This window comes from Neoarius graeffei, chromosome 3 (assembly GCF_027579695.1).
Source record: "Neoarius graeffei isolate fNeoGra1 chromosome 3, fNeoGra1.pri, whole genome shotgun sequence".
NCBI lineage: Eukaryota > Metazoa > Chordata > Actinopteri > Siluriformes > Ariidae > Neoarius > Neoarius graeffei.
This window is the reverse complement of record NC_083571.1, coordinates 4,924,264-4,941,515: the sequence shown is the minus strand read 5'-3', so window position 1 is coordinate 4,941,515 and position 17,252 is coordinate 4,924,264. Positions and strand designations below refer to the sequence as shown.

Here is a 17,252-nt window from a genome sequence, read left to right as displayed (position 1 = left end):
ATTATATTATATTATATTATATTATATTATATTATATTATATTATATTATATTATATTATATTATGATGGTAGTATGTCAGATATGGAAATGTAATGTAAATAAATGATTTTGCTGTGAAAAGAATTGGAGTGCCTAATTTTATTTATTTTTTTAAACAATACTAATAATAATAATAATAATAATTATATATATATATATATATATATATATATATATATATATATATATATATATATATATATATTTACTGGTTACATGTTGTTTGTTTGTTTGTTTGTTTAAGTGAGTGAGTGAATATGGGCGTGGCCATGTTCAGTTCAGAGGATTAGTGTGTAGGAGTCGCATTAGTGAGGAGGCGTTTGGGGGGGGGGGGGTGTTGGTGAATCAGCTGACACTACGTTACACACCATGATGATGATGATGATGATGATGAAGAGCCCCTAATCTGTGAACAGCCTGCGCTCCGTGTGCATGAGGATTATTTCAAGGCATCTGATCAGAAACACTCCTGAGGGATTCGGCTTTTCTGGGCTGGAAGATCTTCTGTAAGTATGGGCTGATGTGAGAGGGATGGGGTTATGATCATGCACCAGAGCGGATGTTTACATTCAGGACTGTTTACAGAGCTGCGTGTTTACGCCTTTATTCTGTCTGATCAGCTCCAATCAGCCGCCGGATTTACATCTGATGCTCATAATACACACAATGACGCAATAATAATAATAATAATAATAATAATAATAATAATGAGCTAGAATTATTACAGACGCACTGAACTGAGCACAGGCCTGTAATAACACACACACAATGCCAGAATAGAAGAGAGGGGTCATGATGTAATGGTGCAAGTCAATGTTCAGATATCTTTAATAATAATAATAATAATAATAATAATAATAATATTGCTCGATCTTGGAACGAGCACATCATGTGGAGAGCTTGGGACTGAAGCTAAGAGAGATGAGACTGAGATGGTACGGGCACATCCTGAGAAGAGATGCAGAGCATGTGCGAAGGAGAATGTTGAGGATGGAGCTGCCAGGCAAACGAAAACGAGGAAGACCAAAGAGGAGATACATGGATGTGGTGAGAGAGGACATGAAAGTGGCAGGTGTGGTAGAGAAGGATGTGGAGGACAGGGAGCAATGGAGACGAAAGATCCGCTGTGGCGACCCCTAATCAGGAGCAGCCATAATAATAATAATAATAATAATAATAATAATAATAATAATAGCACACAATAAGGTGTTTTTGTTGTAGCCTCTCAGAAAAAAGAAGAAGAAGAAGAAGAAGAGTATAGTAGACTGCACCTTGTCACTGAGGTGGTGCCCTTACCTCCTCTTCCTCCTAATACGTTGCCTACAGCAGTGTTTATCTACCACTGGGCCGTGAAGCATCATGTAGTGGGCCGTGATTTTTTTTTTCTTTTCAAGTTTTATTCGTAGTCGGATACAATTGCTGGGTTGCATCCGACATCACATCCGCTTCATTAAGCTGCAGTCACACGACAGCTCGTGATGCGTTTTGGTGGCGATATACAGTACACGTGAGCTAAAAGTTGTGATCAGACAGCAGGCGAACACTTGACTGACACGCATTTGAGTCTGGCGCAGCTCGAGCAGGACCCCGGACGTTCTGGGAAACACCTGATGCTGACTTGAGTGCAATCAGCACGCGCAGATAAGGACACTGTTTTCACGGAGGCTTTGAAGTATTATTATCACTAGCATTATCCCATTCATTTCTCGCCATGTTGAAATACTCTGCTTTCATTTTGTTTTTGTAAATATCACACCTGCTAATAAACACTCTTCCTGCATTACAGTTGTGGTCAGAAGTTTACATACAGTGACATGAATGTCATCTTGGATATGAATGTCATGGCAATATTTGGGCTTTCAGTAATTTCTTTGAACTGTTCTTTTTCTGTGGCAGAATGATTGTACAGCATACAGCTTTAATTAAAAAAAAAAACACTAGAATTTGGTGCACAAGTTTTAATTTTCTCTGGGTTTTCTGAAATCAACACAGGGTCAAAATTATACATGCAGCACACCTAATATTTGGGTAAAATGTCTCTTCGCAACATTGACCTTGAACAAATATTTTTGTTTACCATGAACAAGCTTCTGGCAGAATTCTGGTTGGATATTTCACGACTCTTCATCGTAGAATTCAATTAAATTTTTTTTTTTTCTTGGCATGGACTCGACTTATAAGCACGGTCCATATATTTTCAACAGGGTTGAAGTCAGGACTTGCTTTAAGCTTAATGTTTGCCTCCTTTATCCTCCACAACCAGCTCTGATGCGTGTTTGGGATCATTGTCCTGTTGTAAGTCCCAAGTCGTGTTGAAGTTTCTGATGGTTTATGCTGAAGAATTCTGAGGTCGTCCTCCTTCTTCATTATTCCATTCACTTTGTGCAATGAACCAGTTCCACTGGCAGCAAAACAGCCCCAGAGCATGATGATCCTACCACCACCACCAGCTGGTACAGTGTCCCTCTGTACATGGTGGTCATTGTGGCCAAACAACTCAATCTCTGACTATACAGCTTTCCTCCAGAAGGCTTTTTCTTTGTGTGTGTAGTCAGCTTCAAATTTTAGTTAAGCTTGAAGGTGTCAATTTTGGAGCAGGGGGTTATTTATTGGATAGCAGCCTCTTAGTCCATGGTGATCTGAACTGTAGACAGTGATCCATCAGCTTCCAGTTCATGGCAGGGCTGTAATGGTGGTTCCCAGATTATTCCTGACCATCCAAGCCAATTTCCTTTCAGCTGAGGGTGACAGTTTGGGTTTTCTTGAAGCAAAGTGGCTTGGCAAAGTGACTACACCTCACAATAACTTTTATACAATTGTTTGAACTGATCTTGGAATTTGCAGTTGTTTAGAAATGGCTCCAAGAGACAGTCCGGAGTTGTGTACATCTGCGATCCTCTTTCTCAGATCTGCACCGAGCTCCTTGGACTTTCCCATTTTACTGTGTGTTGGTCAATCCAGTGAGTGCTGTAAACAAACCCTTTTTATGAAGGCACAGAGAAGCTACCAGCTGTAGTCAATCACGATCACTAACAGGAAGTTAAGAGACTTCGGTCTTGGCAAGATAAGAGACATTTTGGAAGTTTCAGCACCTCTGAATTAATAATCTAAGTGAGCATATGTAAATTTTTGACCCTGTATGTATAATTTTGACCCTGTGTTGATTTCAGAAAACCCAAAGAAAATTAAAACTTGTGCACCAAATTCTGTTTTTTTTTAATTAAAGCTGTTTGCTGTACAATCATTCTGCCACAGAAAAAGAACAGTTCAAAGAAATTACTGAAAGCCCAAATATTGCCATGACATTCAGATCCAAGATGACATTCATATCACTGTATGTAAACTTCTGACCACAACTGTAGATCCGTCTATCTTGTAGTGTCCTGATCCCCAGATCTTTAACCCAGCCACATATAAACAGTTGTTCTCCTCCATGGTCTTCCAGGTTTTTATCTGTGTGTCCGTGTAGCACGATGTCTGCAGCACCAGGTAGTTTGAGATGTCGGGGAACTCAACGGATGGATAATTTTCTAACTTGTAGGGAAAAATCCTTCTTTGTTAGCGTGTAAGGATCTAATCCCATTGAGTGGTTTCTGTATCCACTTCTTGGTTTTAATAACTTGCTTGTTTGCTGAACACAAGCATGGCAATAAGTTCTTGTGTTAATGGACCAGACTCCACTTTTGGATCATTAATCCATTTTGACTGAGAATGCCCTGCATGCATGGGTTTGGCTTCTGGCACATCCATACAGTTTTAAATACAATACCTACAATTAAAAAAATGCTTTTTATTGCATTTATTTAATTCCTGGGCTCAGATCTGTAACAGGGAGTGATGTCGCATCCCATTAATGCACTTTACAATAGATTATTAGATTCTAATAGAACAGATAAGCCAAAATAATTGGGGATCTTTTTTAATGGGCCCCGACTCGTTAGAAGAATGAATAGATGGGCCTTATAGCAGAAAAGGTTGAGAACCCCTGGCCTACAGCTTATTATATTTAGCTGTTTAAAAGTCAAAAATGATTTTTAAATAAAGCAAAATAGCCCTGTGATGACCTGGCGACGTGTCCAGGGTGTACCCCGCCTTTCGCCCGTAGTCAGCTGGGATAGGCTCCAGCTTGCCTGCGACCCTGTAGAACAGGATAAAGTGGCTACAGATAATGAGATGAGATGAGATTACAGAAATAAAGATATATCACAACGACCACATTTCAGAGCGAACTAAATTTAATCGATTTTATGAAATCGAAAGGCTGTCTTGCTTTAATACCATGGTGTACACTTGAGAACACCGAGTCGTCAACAATGAAAATTATAATCTCTGGGCTCGTTTGGTTTTCCTGTTTTGTGTTGGCTCCTCCCACCTGAGATCTGTCTCACCTGGTTCAGCCTTGATATCAGATCAGTTTGGCAGATATCAGAGAGAGAGAGCGACAGGTGGCAGCCGTCCTTTTTGGGCCTTCTTGATTTGGGTTATTTTGCTGCATTATTTTGTTTGCCTTTAACTTTTTCTTCAGTTGAAGTTTTGTTTATGTTTATTCAAATAAATCCTTGAGTTTTCTCAGTTAAAGATGCGTGTCCTCCTCTTTTGTTACGGTCTTGAGCCGGGTCGTAACAGTATGTAGTAGTAGTAATAATAATAATAATAACAATAACGGCTTATTAGCATTATCCAAAGCTAATTTTGGCTGTTATAATGCTAAAGCTAACTATAAACAAAGACAAGGACACACACTTAATTAAAAAACAAAACAAAACACAAGATCGCTCTGAGAGCACAATATCCCCCGCTGGCAACTGTGCCATAACTCTGGTAAAATGTGACTGAATTGAACGAAATTGCAGTATGCAATTCGGAGGTGCAATTCTGATGAACGGATGGATGGACGGACGGACAGACGGACATCGCCATGACACAATCCCCATTCAGGCCTTTCGGCCAGCGGGGGATATAAATTGTGAGGGAAGTTGATTTCAGAAAGCAAGCACACTTTGATGAAATTGCCAAAATATAAGTTTGTTAATAATCAAGGGCGTAACTCTGGGAAAATTTGCCCAAATTAAACGAAATTTCAATCGGCGTATAACTGTCATATAACAAAGCCTTTTGCCAAGTTTGGTGAAATTCCTCCGCAAATTGTGAGAGGAGTTGATTTCAGAAGAACGTACACCCTCATGAAATTTTCAAAGTGCAAGTTATTTAATCCAGGGTCAAAACTCTGGTAAAATTTTCACAAACGAAATTAAATCGCAATCTGCGTATTACCGTCATATAACAAGGCCTTTTGCCAAGCTTCGAGAAATTCGTCCACAAATAGTGAGAGGAGTTGATGTCAGAAGGTGAGCGCACCTTCATGAAATTGTAAAAGTACAAGGTTGTTAATCAAGGGCCGTAACTCTGGTAAAATCTGACCGTATTTAACGAACTTACAATCTGCGTATTCCCGACATATAACAATGCTTTTTACCAGATTTCGTGAAAACACTCTCATGAAATTGTTAAAGTATAATTTTGTTAATCAAGGGCTGTAACTCTGGTAAAATGTGACCCAATTTAACAAAATTAGAATATGCGTATCATCGACATATAACAAAGAATCCTGCCAAGTTTTGTGAAATTCCTCCAAAAATTGTGAGAGGAGTTGATTTCAGAAGGTGAGCACCCTTCCCGGGATGGACAGACGGACGGAAATCGCCATGACATAATCCCCCTTTGGCCAGCGGGGGATAAAAAATTGGTTAACGATATGATAAAAAAAATTCCAGGGGAAAAAAAATATATACATGGATACAAATCTAAATAATGATACTAATAAACAGCAACAACAAAAAACAAGAACAGAATAATAGTTGTAATAAACAGGATGTAAATGCAGCACAAAACTATGAGCATCTGTTATGTGCTCGAGTGAAAAATAACTTTTTATTGAGGTTACACTGTTCCTTTACTTCATCCCTTTTTCTGAGTGTAGGAGAATAATCAAAAAATAAGAATATTAAATAAGAATAAGAATAATCAAAAAAATAAGAATATTACTGCAGAATAATCTTCACAAACAGACATTTGCAGTGAATATTATTATTATTATTATTTATTGCTTGCACCTTCTAAAGGCTTTTACAGTAACCTTCTCACACACACACGCTGGGTCAGTATTGATCAGGTCGTGTGTATTTTGCACTATTTTGCACTTTGGTCGTGGAAACTTTGAAGCACAAACTCAAACCTCCAGCCTGCTCAGAGTTAAAGTGAATTTCTGCAGCTTTCTCTCCGTCAGATCACAACACTGTAACGTACGTACTTTATCTCATCCTCTTATCTCCTTTAATTTACACAGATTGATCATCAGAGAAGTTAAAGAAAGCATTCATCATGATTACACAATGAAATTTAAATAAATGAATAAATAAATTGATTGAATGCGCTGCTCAGGAACTCTGGTACAGACATCTACACCCTGGTGAAAATCTCTCAAGGACCTTCAAGGATCCATCAAGTTCTTTGTGAGGGTCTTTGAGAATTCTGATGAGGATCTCAACAAAGAGCCTCAAAAAATCTTCAAGGATCTTTAAAATTCTTGGCAAGATCTTCAAGGATCTACAAAGATCTTTTCACTTCACGCCAAGATCTTCAAGGATTTTCAAAGTTCTTTTCAAGATCTTCAAGGCTCTTCAAAGTTTTTTTTTTTTTTAAGATCTTCAAGGATCTTTAGAATTCTTGTCAAGTTCTTCAAAGTTCTTGCCAAGATCTTCAAGGAGCTTCAATTTTCTTGCCAAGGTCTTCAAGGATCTATAAAGATATTTTAGCTTCTTGCAAATATCTTCAAGGATCTTTTAATTTTCTTGCCAAGATCTTCAAGGATCTACAAAGATCTTTTCACTTCATGGCAAAATCTTCAAGGATCTATGAGGATCTTCAAAGGTTTTTTTTTTTCAAGATTGCAAGGATCTTTAGAATTCTTGTCAAGATCTTCAAGGATCTTTGAAATTTTTGCCAAGATCTTCAAGGATCTACAAAGATATTTTCACTTCATGGCAAGATCTTCAAGGATCTATGAGGATCTTCAAAGGGTTTTTTTTTTCAAGATCACAAAGATCTTTAGAATTCTTGTCAAGATCTTCAAGGATCTACAAAGATCTTTTAACTTCTTGCCAAGATCTTCAAGGATCTTTAATATTCTTGACAAGATCTACAAGAATCTTAAAAAACAAAAAACACATTCAATTCCAAACAAATCCTTAAAGATTCTATGAGGTTGTTCACCAGGGCAGATCACACAAGTGATCACTCGCAGCATTACAGTGTAATGTATCATCTTGATCATCTGCTTATGTTCAGATCTGGATATCAGCAACGACTTTATTCATTTAACAAAAACAAAACAATTCTTTTAAATCAATAGGCGACATGAGTATTTTCTTGCCAAGGTCTTCAAGGATCTATAAAGATATTTTAACTTCTTGCAAATATCTTCAAGGATCTTTTAATTTTCTTGCCAAGATCTTCAAGGATCTACAAAGATCTTTTCACTTCATGGCAAGATCTTCAAGGATCTATGAGGATCTTCAAAGGTTTTTTTTTTTTCAAGATTGCAAGGATCTTTAGAATTCTTGTCAAGATCTTCAAGGATCTTTGAAATTCTTGACAAGATCTTCAAGGATCTACAAAGATCTTTTCACTTCATGGCAAGATCTTCAAGGATCTATGAGGATCTTCAAAGGGTTTTTTTTTCAAGATCACAAAGATCTTTAGAATTCTTGTCAAGATCTTCAAGGATCTACAAAGATCTTATAACTTCTTGCCAAGATCTTCAAGGATCTTTAATATTCTTGACAAGATCTACAAGAATCTTAAAAAACAAAAAACACATTCAATTCCAAACAAATCCTTAAAGATTCTATGAGGTTGTTCACCAGGGCAGATCACACAAGTGATCGCTCGCAGCATTACAGTGTAATGTATCATCTTGATCATCTGCTTATGTTCAGATCTGGATATCAGCAACGACTTTATTCATTTAACAAAAACAAAACAGTTCTTTTAAATCAATAGGCGACATGAGTATTTTCTGTAATATTTACACATACAAAGAAACTGGCTATTAATAACATTCATATTGACCCCAGATCTATACAATATACAGCACATAAATCTTTATTGGTCAAGTTTTTGTAGTTAAATATCCAACTTTCCAATTTTTTTCATTCATATTGAATCAGATTGTAGAACGCTTGTACAGTAAAATCTCCTGTAGTCCATGTGTGTCAACTCTCGAGACAGTTGTGCATGAAAAGCCCAGGAGATCAGCCGTTTCTGAAAAAAAAAATCTGCTAATTTTCTCAGCCTTCAAATAAACACGACACACAAACTGATGAAACATTGATTCGAGTGATAAACACACATTTATGTAACATTTCTGGAAGGAGTCTCCAGTGTCAGTGCTTTGTAACACTCAGAGGTAAAGCTGTAACTTGGAACTGGAATGACTGTTTATTGCTGTGATGATGTACGTGAGAACTTGTGGACAACTTTCCACAACATGAAATCTGGCTATAAACATTGTGATTCTCTGTACCACTTTCATTAACAGGAGCCATGGAGAACATCTTCATTCTTTTCAGCGTAACCCTGCTCGCTGGAGGTATTCGTGGTCAGACGCAGAGCCCCGATTTGCAGGAGCTGGCTGGCCGGAGCGCACACTTCGCCACAGCATTGTACCGCAGGCTTGCTAGCACAAGCGATGATAACTTTGCATTCTCCCCATTAGCAGCGTCCTTGAGTTTGGCATCTCTGGTAGCAGGAGCTGGAGAGAACACAAGCAAAGAGCTGCTGCAAACCTTAAACCTGGCTCCTATGGAGAAATACGGAGAACCAGACCGGATCCCCACGTTGCTGCAGCAGATAAGAGAAGCTGTAGTTCAGACTGCAGCAACGGGTCTGTTCATCAGCCAGCAGGTCCAGGTCGAGTCCAGCTTCAGCAGCCAGGTGAAGAAGTTCTACAGCACAGATGTGAAGAGTGTGCCGTTCTCCAACACACGGGCCACTAAAACCAGCATCAGTGACTACATTACAGGCAGCACTGGGAACAAGATCAGGGAGGTGCTGGATACCGTGGATCCTCAAAGCCAGCTCATACTCATCAGTGCTGCATATTTTACAGGTGAGGAACAATCAGGGGACCTCACACCAGCATGCCATGATATGTGAACATCTGTAGAAACACTTGGAAGAAATTCAGAAGTCTCAAGGTTCTGTGGAGGACCTTAGTATCAGAAATGGTTCCAGGAGCTCTTCAAGGTAAAACTGTAGGTGCTCAAGAAGGTAACTGGACTTGCTTGAAATTCTTGAAGATGTTTCACCTCTCATCCGAAAGGCTTCTTCAGTTCTGTCTGTAAAAGAAGCCATCTTTGTCAACCTGGAACGAGGTGGTTTGAGACACCACTTATCAGCCACCTACAATGCAGTCCTTGGCATACCTCCCAGAAAACTGAATACACATCCACAGCAAGACTCAGCTGACTTCAATGGCTCACGTGATGGCAGAGAGAGTGAGCCAATGACCCACAGATCACCCTAATGACCCTCTAGGCTGCTAACACCGTTCACACCTGGCCCCCAGTGACCTACACCTACAGGATGACTTAACGACCTAAGTGACCTCAATGACTCCCCTTCAGGTTGCTTTTGGTCCACTAGAGGATAAATACCTGGAACTCCCTACTAGTCAGACAGAACTGAAGAAGCCTTTCGGATGAGAGGTGAAATGTCTTCAAGGATTTCAAGCAAGTCCAGTTGCCTTCTTTAGCACCTACGGTTCATGATGACCTGGATGACTGAGAACCTTCACAGACAGAGCTCTCTAAGGGTTATTTAAGAGCTTATTTGGAAAATGAAGAGCCCTTACCCCTCTAAAAGGGTTCTGCTTGGTGGAGAAACACACTGCAATACAGTTCTGCATAGAACCCTTGTTCGAAATTTATGTTTTCTGTGTACACAACATTGTGTTATTGCAGATGGATACAAAGAGTAAATGTTAGTTCTAGCTCCAATGGAGAGGCTTAATCCCCATTTTGCTTTAGTAGATGAGAAAAAAATGGATTCCTCAAGGGTTCTTTAAAGGTTCGCTGGAAAACTAAGCTCTCATAACTTCCAGCAAAATGGTTCTACTTGAAATCCATCATGTAGAGGAACACAATGTTTTCCAGTTCTTAGAATTTCAGTGGATTCCTGCAGGGGGATAACCAAGGAACCCTTAATGGTTCGAAAAAAATTTTAATAGTGTACACCACATTACAGTGGTGCTTGAAAGTTTGTGAACCCGTTAGAATTTTTTATATTTCTGCATAAATAGGACCTAAAACATCATCAGATTTTCACACAAGTCCTAAAAGTAGATAAAGAGAACCCAGTTAAACAAATGAGACAAAAATATTATACTTGGTCATTTATTTATTGAGGAAAATTATCCAATATTACATATTTGTGAGTGGCAAAAGTATGTGAACCTTTGCTTTCAGTATCTGGTGTGACCCCCTTGTGCAGCAATAACTGCAACTAAACATTTGCGGTAACTGTTGATCAGTCCTTGGAGGAATTTTAGCCCGTTCCTCCGTACAGAACAGCTTCAACTCTGGGATGTTGGTGGGTTTCCTCACATGAACTGCTCGCTTCAGGTCCTTCCTCAACATTTCCATTGGATTAAGGTCAGGACTTTGACTTGGCCATTCCAAAACATTCACTTTATTCTTCTTTAACCATTCTTTGGTAGAACGACTTGTGTGCTTAGGGTCGTTGTCTTGCTGCATGACCCACCTTCTCTTGAGATTTAGGCTACGTTTACATTACGTCGAATCAGCGGATCATCAGATTAACGTTCTTAAAACGATTCGCGTTGACACTAAAACCGTTAGCCGTGCACACAGCAACACCAATACGCGGATACGCTCGGCTCCGCAGGCATCCTGCGCTCCAAATCACTCCGCCCTGAACAGCGAGTGCCCTCTGGAGGGTGCGCACTCCGGCCCTGCGCAGCTCACAGAGCGCGCGAGTGAAGTGAACAAGCCACGATTCGGGACTGAGCCGCTGTGTGTGAGATCCCAGCGCATATCACTTATTACTTGCAAGTGGAAGGATGGCAAGCCTAAAGACAATCATAACTACACAATGGGCAGTATTTGCATCAGTATTTGCAGTATTTTCATACTTTTATACTCTTTAATGAAAGGTGATACAAGGCGGAAGTCTGCGCCGTTTTTCAGCAGTCGCGTCACATGACCAACGCCAGCGAATCAGGAAGGTGGATGTCACAGTGACGTTGTCCAATGAGACGCCAGCTAGAGCTCAGCACAGCGTATTCGCGTATTCTCAATGTTTACACAGCACCGGACCAGATACGATCTAGATTGAATACGTGGACGCTGGCGGATTCCCGTTTCCCCGCTTTTTCAGGGGGGTTAATGTAAACGGACAGTGCGTCCGCGAAGAAAACGAGACAGATACGGTCTAGTGTAAACGTAGCCTTAGTTCATGGACAGATGTCCTGACATTTTCTTTTAGAATTCGCTGGTATAATTCAGAATTCATTGTTCCATCAATGATGGCAAGCCGTCCTGGCCCAGATGCAGCAAAACAGGCCCAAACCATGATACTACCACCACCATGTTTCACAGATGGGATAAGGTTCTTATGCTGGAATGCAGTGTTTTCCTTTCTCCAAACATAACGCTTCTCATTTAAACAAAAAAGTTCTATTTTGGTCTCATCCGTCCACAAAACATTTTTCCAATAGCCTTCTGGCTTGTCCACATGATCTTTAGCAAACTGCAGATGAGCAGCAATGTTCTTTTTGGAGAGCAGTGGCTTTCTCCTTGCAACCCTGCCATGCACACCATTGTTGTTCAGTGTTCTCCTGATGGTGGACTCATGAACACTTAACGATAGCCAATGTGTTACCCCCAGGTAGGCCAAGTTTACATTAGACCGTATCTGTCTCGTTTTCTTCGCGGATGCACTGTCCGTTTACATTAAAACACCTGGAAACGCCGGGAAACGGGAATCCGCCAGGGTCCACATATTCAATCCAGATCGTGTCTGGTCCGGTGCTGTGTAAACATTGAGAATATGCGGATACGCTGTGCTGAGCTCTAGCTGGCGTCGTCATTGGACAACGTCACTGTGACATCCATCTTCCTGATTCGCTGGCGTTGGTCATGTGATGCGACTGCTGAAAAACGGCGCGGACTTCCGCCTTGTATCACCTTTCATTAAAGAGTATAAAAGTATGAAAATACTGCAAATACTGATGCAAATACTGCCCATTGTGTAGTTATGATTGTCTTTAGGCTTGCCATCCTTCCACTTGCAAGTGGTAAGTGACGCGCATGCCCGATATGCACTGGGATCACACACACAGTGGCTCAGTCCCGAATCACTGCTCGTGCACTTCACTCGTGCGCTCTGTGAGCTGCGCAGGGCTGGAGTGCGCACCCTCCAGAGGGCACTCGCTGTTCAGGGCGGAGTGATTTGGAGCGCAGGATGCCTGCGGAGCTGAGCGTATCCGTGTATTGGCGTTGCTGTGTGCACGCGAATCGTGTATTGGCGTTGCTGTGTGCACGCTAATCGTTTTAAAAACGTTAATCTGATGATCCGCTGATACGGTCTAATGTAAACCCCACCTTACCCTGGGGACCTTTGTGACCTCACCAACTATTACACGCCTTGCTCTTGGACTGATCTTTGTTGGTCGACCACTCCTGGGGAGGGTAACAATGGTCTTGAATTTCCTCCATTTGTACACAATCTGTCTGACTGTGGATTGGTGGAGTCCAAACTCTTTAGAGATGGTTTTATAACCTTTTCCAGCCTGATGAGCATCAACAACGCTTTTTCTGAGGTCCTCAGAAATCTCCTTTGTTCGTGCCATGATACACTTCCACAAACATGTGTTGTGAAGATCAGACTTTGATAGATCCCTGTTCTTTAAATAAAACAGGGTGCCCACTCACACCTGATTGTCATCCCATTGATTGAAAACACCTGACTCTAATTTCACCTTCAAATTAACTGCTAATCCTAGAGGTTCACATACTTTTGCCACTCACAGATATGTAATATTGGATCATTTTCCTCAATAAATAAATGACCAAGTATAATATTTTTGTCTCATTTGTTTAACTGGGTTCTCTTTATCTACTTTTAGGACTCGTGTGAAAATCTGATGATGTTTTAGGTCCTATTTATGCAGAAATATAGAAAATTCTAAAGGGTTCACAAACTTTCAAGCGCCACTGTATGTTATTACAATGCATGCAAAGAGCTGTGTCAACATTTAGTCCTCATTCTTATGGAGAACCTGATCGGTTCCACATGCTACTCTAGCAGATATGGGAAACTGGGTTCTTCAGTGGTTCTTTCAATGTTTATTGGAAAATCAAGGACTCTTAGATTTAGTAAAATGGGCTTTACTTCTTAAAGATTTCTTATCGTAGAGAAACACTGTTTTCAGCTTCTACAGAGAATTTTAACACGCCCACCACAGGGTTAACTAAAGGAACCTTAAGGATGATTTGAAGATTATAGTATATGCTCTCATTTTCCCAACCAGGTCAGTGGAAGCTCCCGTTCAATGCCAGCTTCACTCAGGAGGAGCGGTTCTATGTTGATAAGTACCACATCATCCAGGTGCCTATGATGAGCCGCTCAGATAAATACTACCTGGCATATGACCCGTCTCTGAAGGTGGGCATTCTGAAGCTGCCATGTACCGATGGTACCGCCATGTTGGTTCTCCTGCCGGATGAAGACGTAGATTACACGTCTGTGGATGAAGCCCTGACTGCTGAAGTGTTCCACAAATGGGTAGCAAAGCTGAAGAAAACGTATGTCCGAGCTAGCTTATTGCACACCATTGTACATGCTAACACATTAGCTGATGTTTAAACACTATAATGCATCCGCGATTGAACAGTAATGTGTGTTTGGTCATGTGATCACTCCACAGGAAGTTGGAGGTCCTGCTGCCCAGGTTCTCCGTGGAATACACCTTCTCTCTGAAGAAACTTCTTCCCAGTCTGGGCTTTACTGGATTTCAGGATAGTAGCACAGATTTGTCAGGAATCAGCAAAACCTCTGAGCTGAAACTGTCTGAGGTAGCGTATATCCATTTCTGATCAGTAATGGGCAGTGGCGGGTGGGACAGTGGGGTAACTGAGGGGCAGCAGCCTGAGAGTGAGGACTGAGTACTGCAATGATGAGCGGAACTGTAATTCCTGCACTGCCCTTCTCTGCTTTTTCACTACACATGTTCTAATTATATACAAAAGCTAAACCTCCCACAGAAACTCTGACCACACCCATCCACTCAGTACTCATCTGACTCATCCATTTCCTTAGACACAGTGACCACACTCACCCACCTCCTGAGCCACTCTGACCATGCCTAGTCCCCTCCTGATATATTCTGACCACACCTAACTCCCTCCTGAGAAACTCTCATCACTTCTGCCCTCTTCAGAACACACTCTGACCACACTTGTCCTCCTGATCCACTCTGACCACACCCACCTACTTCCTGAGATTCTGTCTGCACTCACCCATTTCCAGAGACCCTCTGACCACGAATTCTCCTGAGCCACTCTGACCACACCACCCATTCCTGAGACTCTGTCTACACCCACCCATTTCCAGAGAATCTCTGATCATACCCACCCACCTACCGTCCTCCTGAGCCACTCTGACCATGCCCACCAACCTCGTGAGGCTCTTTGTCTACACCCACCGATTTCCAGAGACCCTCTGACCATGCCAACCCACCTACCCTCCTTCTGAGCCACTCTGACCACACCTACCCTCGTCCGAGACACCATGGCCACACCCACCTATTTACAGAGACCCTCTGACCACACCCACCCTCCTCTTGAGCCACTCTGACCACACCCACCCGCTTCTTGAGACTCTGTCTACACCCACCAATTTCCAGAGACCCTTTGACCATGCCAACCCACCTACCTTCCTTCTGATCCACTCTGACCATACCTACCCTTGTCCTGAGACAGCATAACCACACCCACCAATTTACAGAGCTCTTATGACCACACCCACCCTCCTCCTGATCCACTGTGAACACACCCACCCACTTCCTGATCCACTCTGACCACACCCACCCACTTCCTGAGACTCTCTGTTTACACCCACTAATTTCCAGAGATCCTCTGACCACACCAATCCAGCTACCCTCCATCTGAGACACCATGACCACGCCCACCCATTCCTATAGTTATTTCAGTTTCTATCTGCCTGGAATATTATGTCATGAACTCATATGATCAGATTATTTAAAATATAAGATAATGTAAGCCAACGGATATTCTGATGGTGGTATGATGTTATCGTGGCTCTCCTGGTTGTAGGCATTGCAGAAGGTCCTGGTGGAAGTGGATGAGCAAGGAAGCTGGGCTACTCCGTACTCCAACATGGATACTCTTCCTCCGAGGCTCACCTTTAACAGGCCTTTCCTGTTTCTCATCTATCACGAGGCCACTAAAAGCCTGCTGCACATGGGCCGTGTGATCGACCCCACTAAGAAGTAGTCGTGTTTGCGTTCATGTATCACCTAAAATGTATTTAGCAACCCTTTCTTCTGTGCACTGATTAGCATTACTGGAATCTGCATAGACAAAAGCGTACGCCTGTACTGTATGTAACGTAATACGGTAAACAGTTATCTAGATGGAGTAATTAATTATTATTCATATAAACACTTACATGTCAAGCTAACTCTGTGTGTTACTATCGAATTCACCTGTATTAAAGTCACTATGACCATTATACCACAGTGCTTTTGGTTTCTGGATTCTGATTGGTCAGAAGGTAACAGCTGCTTTCACATCAATGCGCTCATTCGAATATTTCATCGTTTCTATATTAACGGCTCATGCACAGGGTTTTATAGGTGGACGAGCTACGTGTACAGATTAAAAAGCGAGTGTGCTGGTTTATATGGTGAAGGTTCTTATAAGGAGACATTTATGTAACATTGATTGGAGGTCAGTGCTTTAACAGTCAGAGGCAACGCTGAAACTTTAAGCTTCCGGACTCTTTTTACGACAAACGAGTTTACGCTTCTTTGCGGTTTCTCAGTAACTTGACCAGCAGCTGGTTTTCCGTCACACAAAAAACACACAACGTTGCTGTGGAATAAGAGGAACGCCTTGGGCGTATGTTGTTATCGGAAAGGTACAGATCACGTTAACACCACCGCCTCATGTTTTATTCCTTACTTCTATCAGAACTCTGTGTAAAACTCTCCAATAATTCATACAGAAAGTCTTCAAAAACGTCAAAAAGTCATGAGTGGTGTTCACCATGGGCTTTATTGTTTGGGTTCTGTGTTGGCGTGAATCACTCGGGTGCTTTAAAGCACCAGGAACAATCTCACTGGTGGAAATGGAGAGTCCCAGAACTCCTAAAGGTGGCGCTCAGTCATAAAAATACACACTTTTTATCCTAGCAAGTCAGAAAATATTATAAAACAAAGATTCTGCAAAGCATGCTATAATACAAAAAGGAAAAAAAAATCAAAATAAATGACTCAATAAATAAAATACATCATATTACCTATTACTCTTTGTCTATTTTTTTTTTTTTGGACAAATGATACAAGATTTGGTGTGGAATAAGGCAGAGATGGATCAATGTTTACTTGTGAGAAGAATCCTGGTGCCTCCATTTTTTTTTCCTTCTCCACAGCCTGAGCATGAGAGTTCAGCTGGTTCTGCTCCAGAGGAGGAATGAGGGATGAACGCAGCATCCTGAAGACAAACGTATCACCATCTGGTTCTCCTTCAGGCTCCATGCCAGTGTCCCCCCACCTGAATGGGACATCATTCCCTTCCAGACTGCATACCAAACGAGTTAGATTTCCTTTGTCTAACATATACATCAAGGAACAAAAAAAGAAAAAAAATCACAATACTTCTTCGAGACGGCACGTCTTACAACATTCCTAATGCCAACATTTGTATAACCCAAAACAATAAGACGACCAATTATTTGCATTACTCCCCCCCCACCTTAAACTTTCACACATTTCATATTGCTACAACCTGGAAATGAAATGGATTTCACTGGGATTATTTATATATCCTAATTCTACATAAAACTTGCCATAATATTGAACAGGGGGAAAAAAAATCGGTAAGAATA

The 17,252-nt window shown here is 41.2% G+C and overlaps 2 protein-coding genes across 2 annotated transcripts in view; one reads left to right on the top strand and one right to left on the bottom strand.

The window, feature by feature from the left end:
• Positions 1-497: 497 nt before the first annotated feature.
• On the top strand, positions 498-15,770 carry serpina10a (serpin peptidase inhibitor, clade A (alpha-1 antiproteinase, antitrypsin), member 10a). Its single transcript, XM_060915771.1, has 5 exons — positions 498-547; positions 8,641-9,210; positions 13,654-13,927; positions 14,050-14,197; positions 15,458-15,770. Exons 2-5 carry the CDS (start codon positions 8,646-8,648, stop codon positions 15,635-15,637), a joined length of 1,167 nt encoding a protein of 388 aa, XP_060771754.1. The 5' UTR covers positions 498-547; positions 8,641-8,645; the 3' UTR covers positions 15,638-15,770.
• A 1,160-nt stretch (positions 15,771-16,930) lies between these two features.
• Positions 16,931-17,252, bottom strand: part of ppp4r4 (protein phosphatase 4, regulatory subunit 4) — a 57,472-nt gene continuing 57,150 nt past the window's right edge. The window contains exon 22 of the mRNA XM_060915770.1: positions 16,931-16,976. Within this exon, the coding sequence (XP_060771753.1) occupies positions 16,931-16,976 (46 nt within the window). The remainder of the gene's footprint in view (positions 16,977-17,252) is intronic.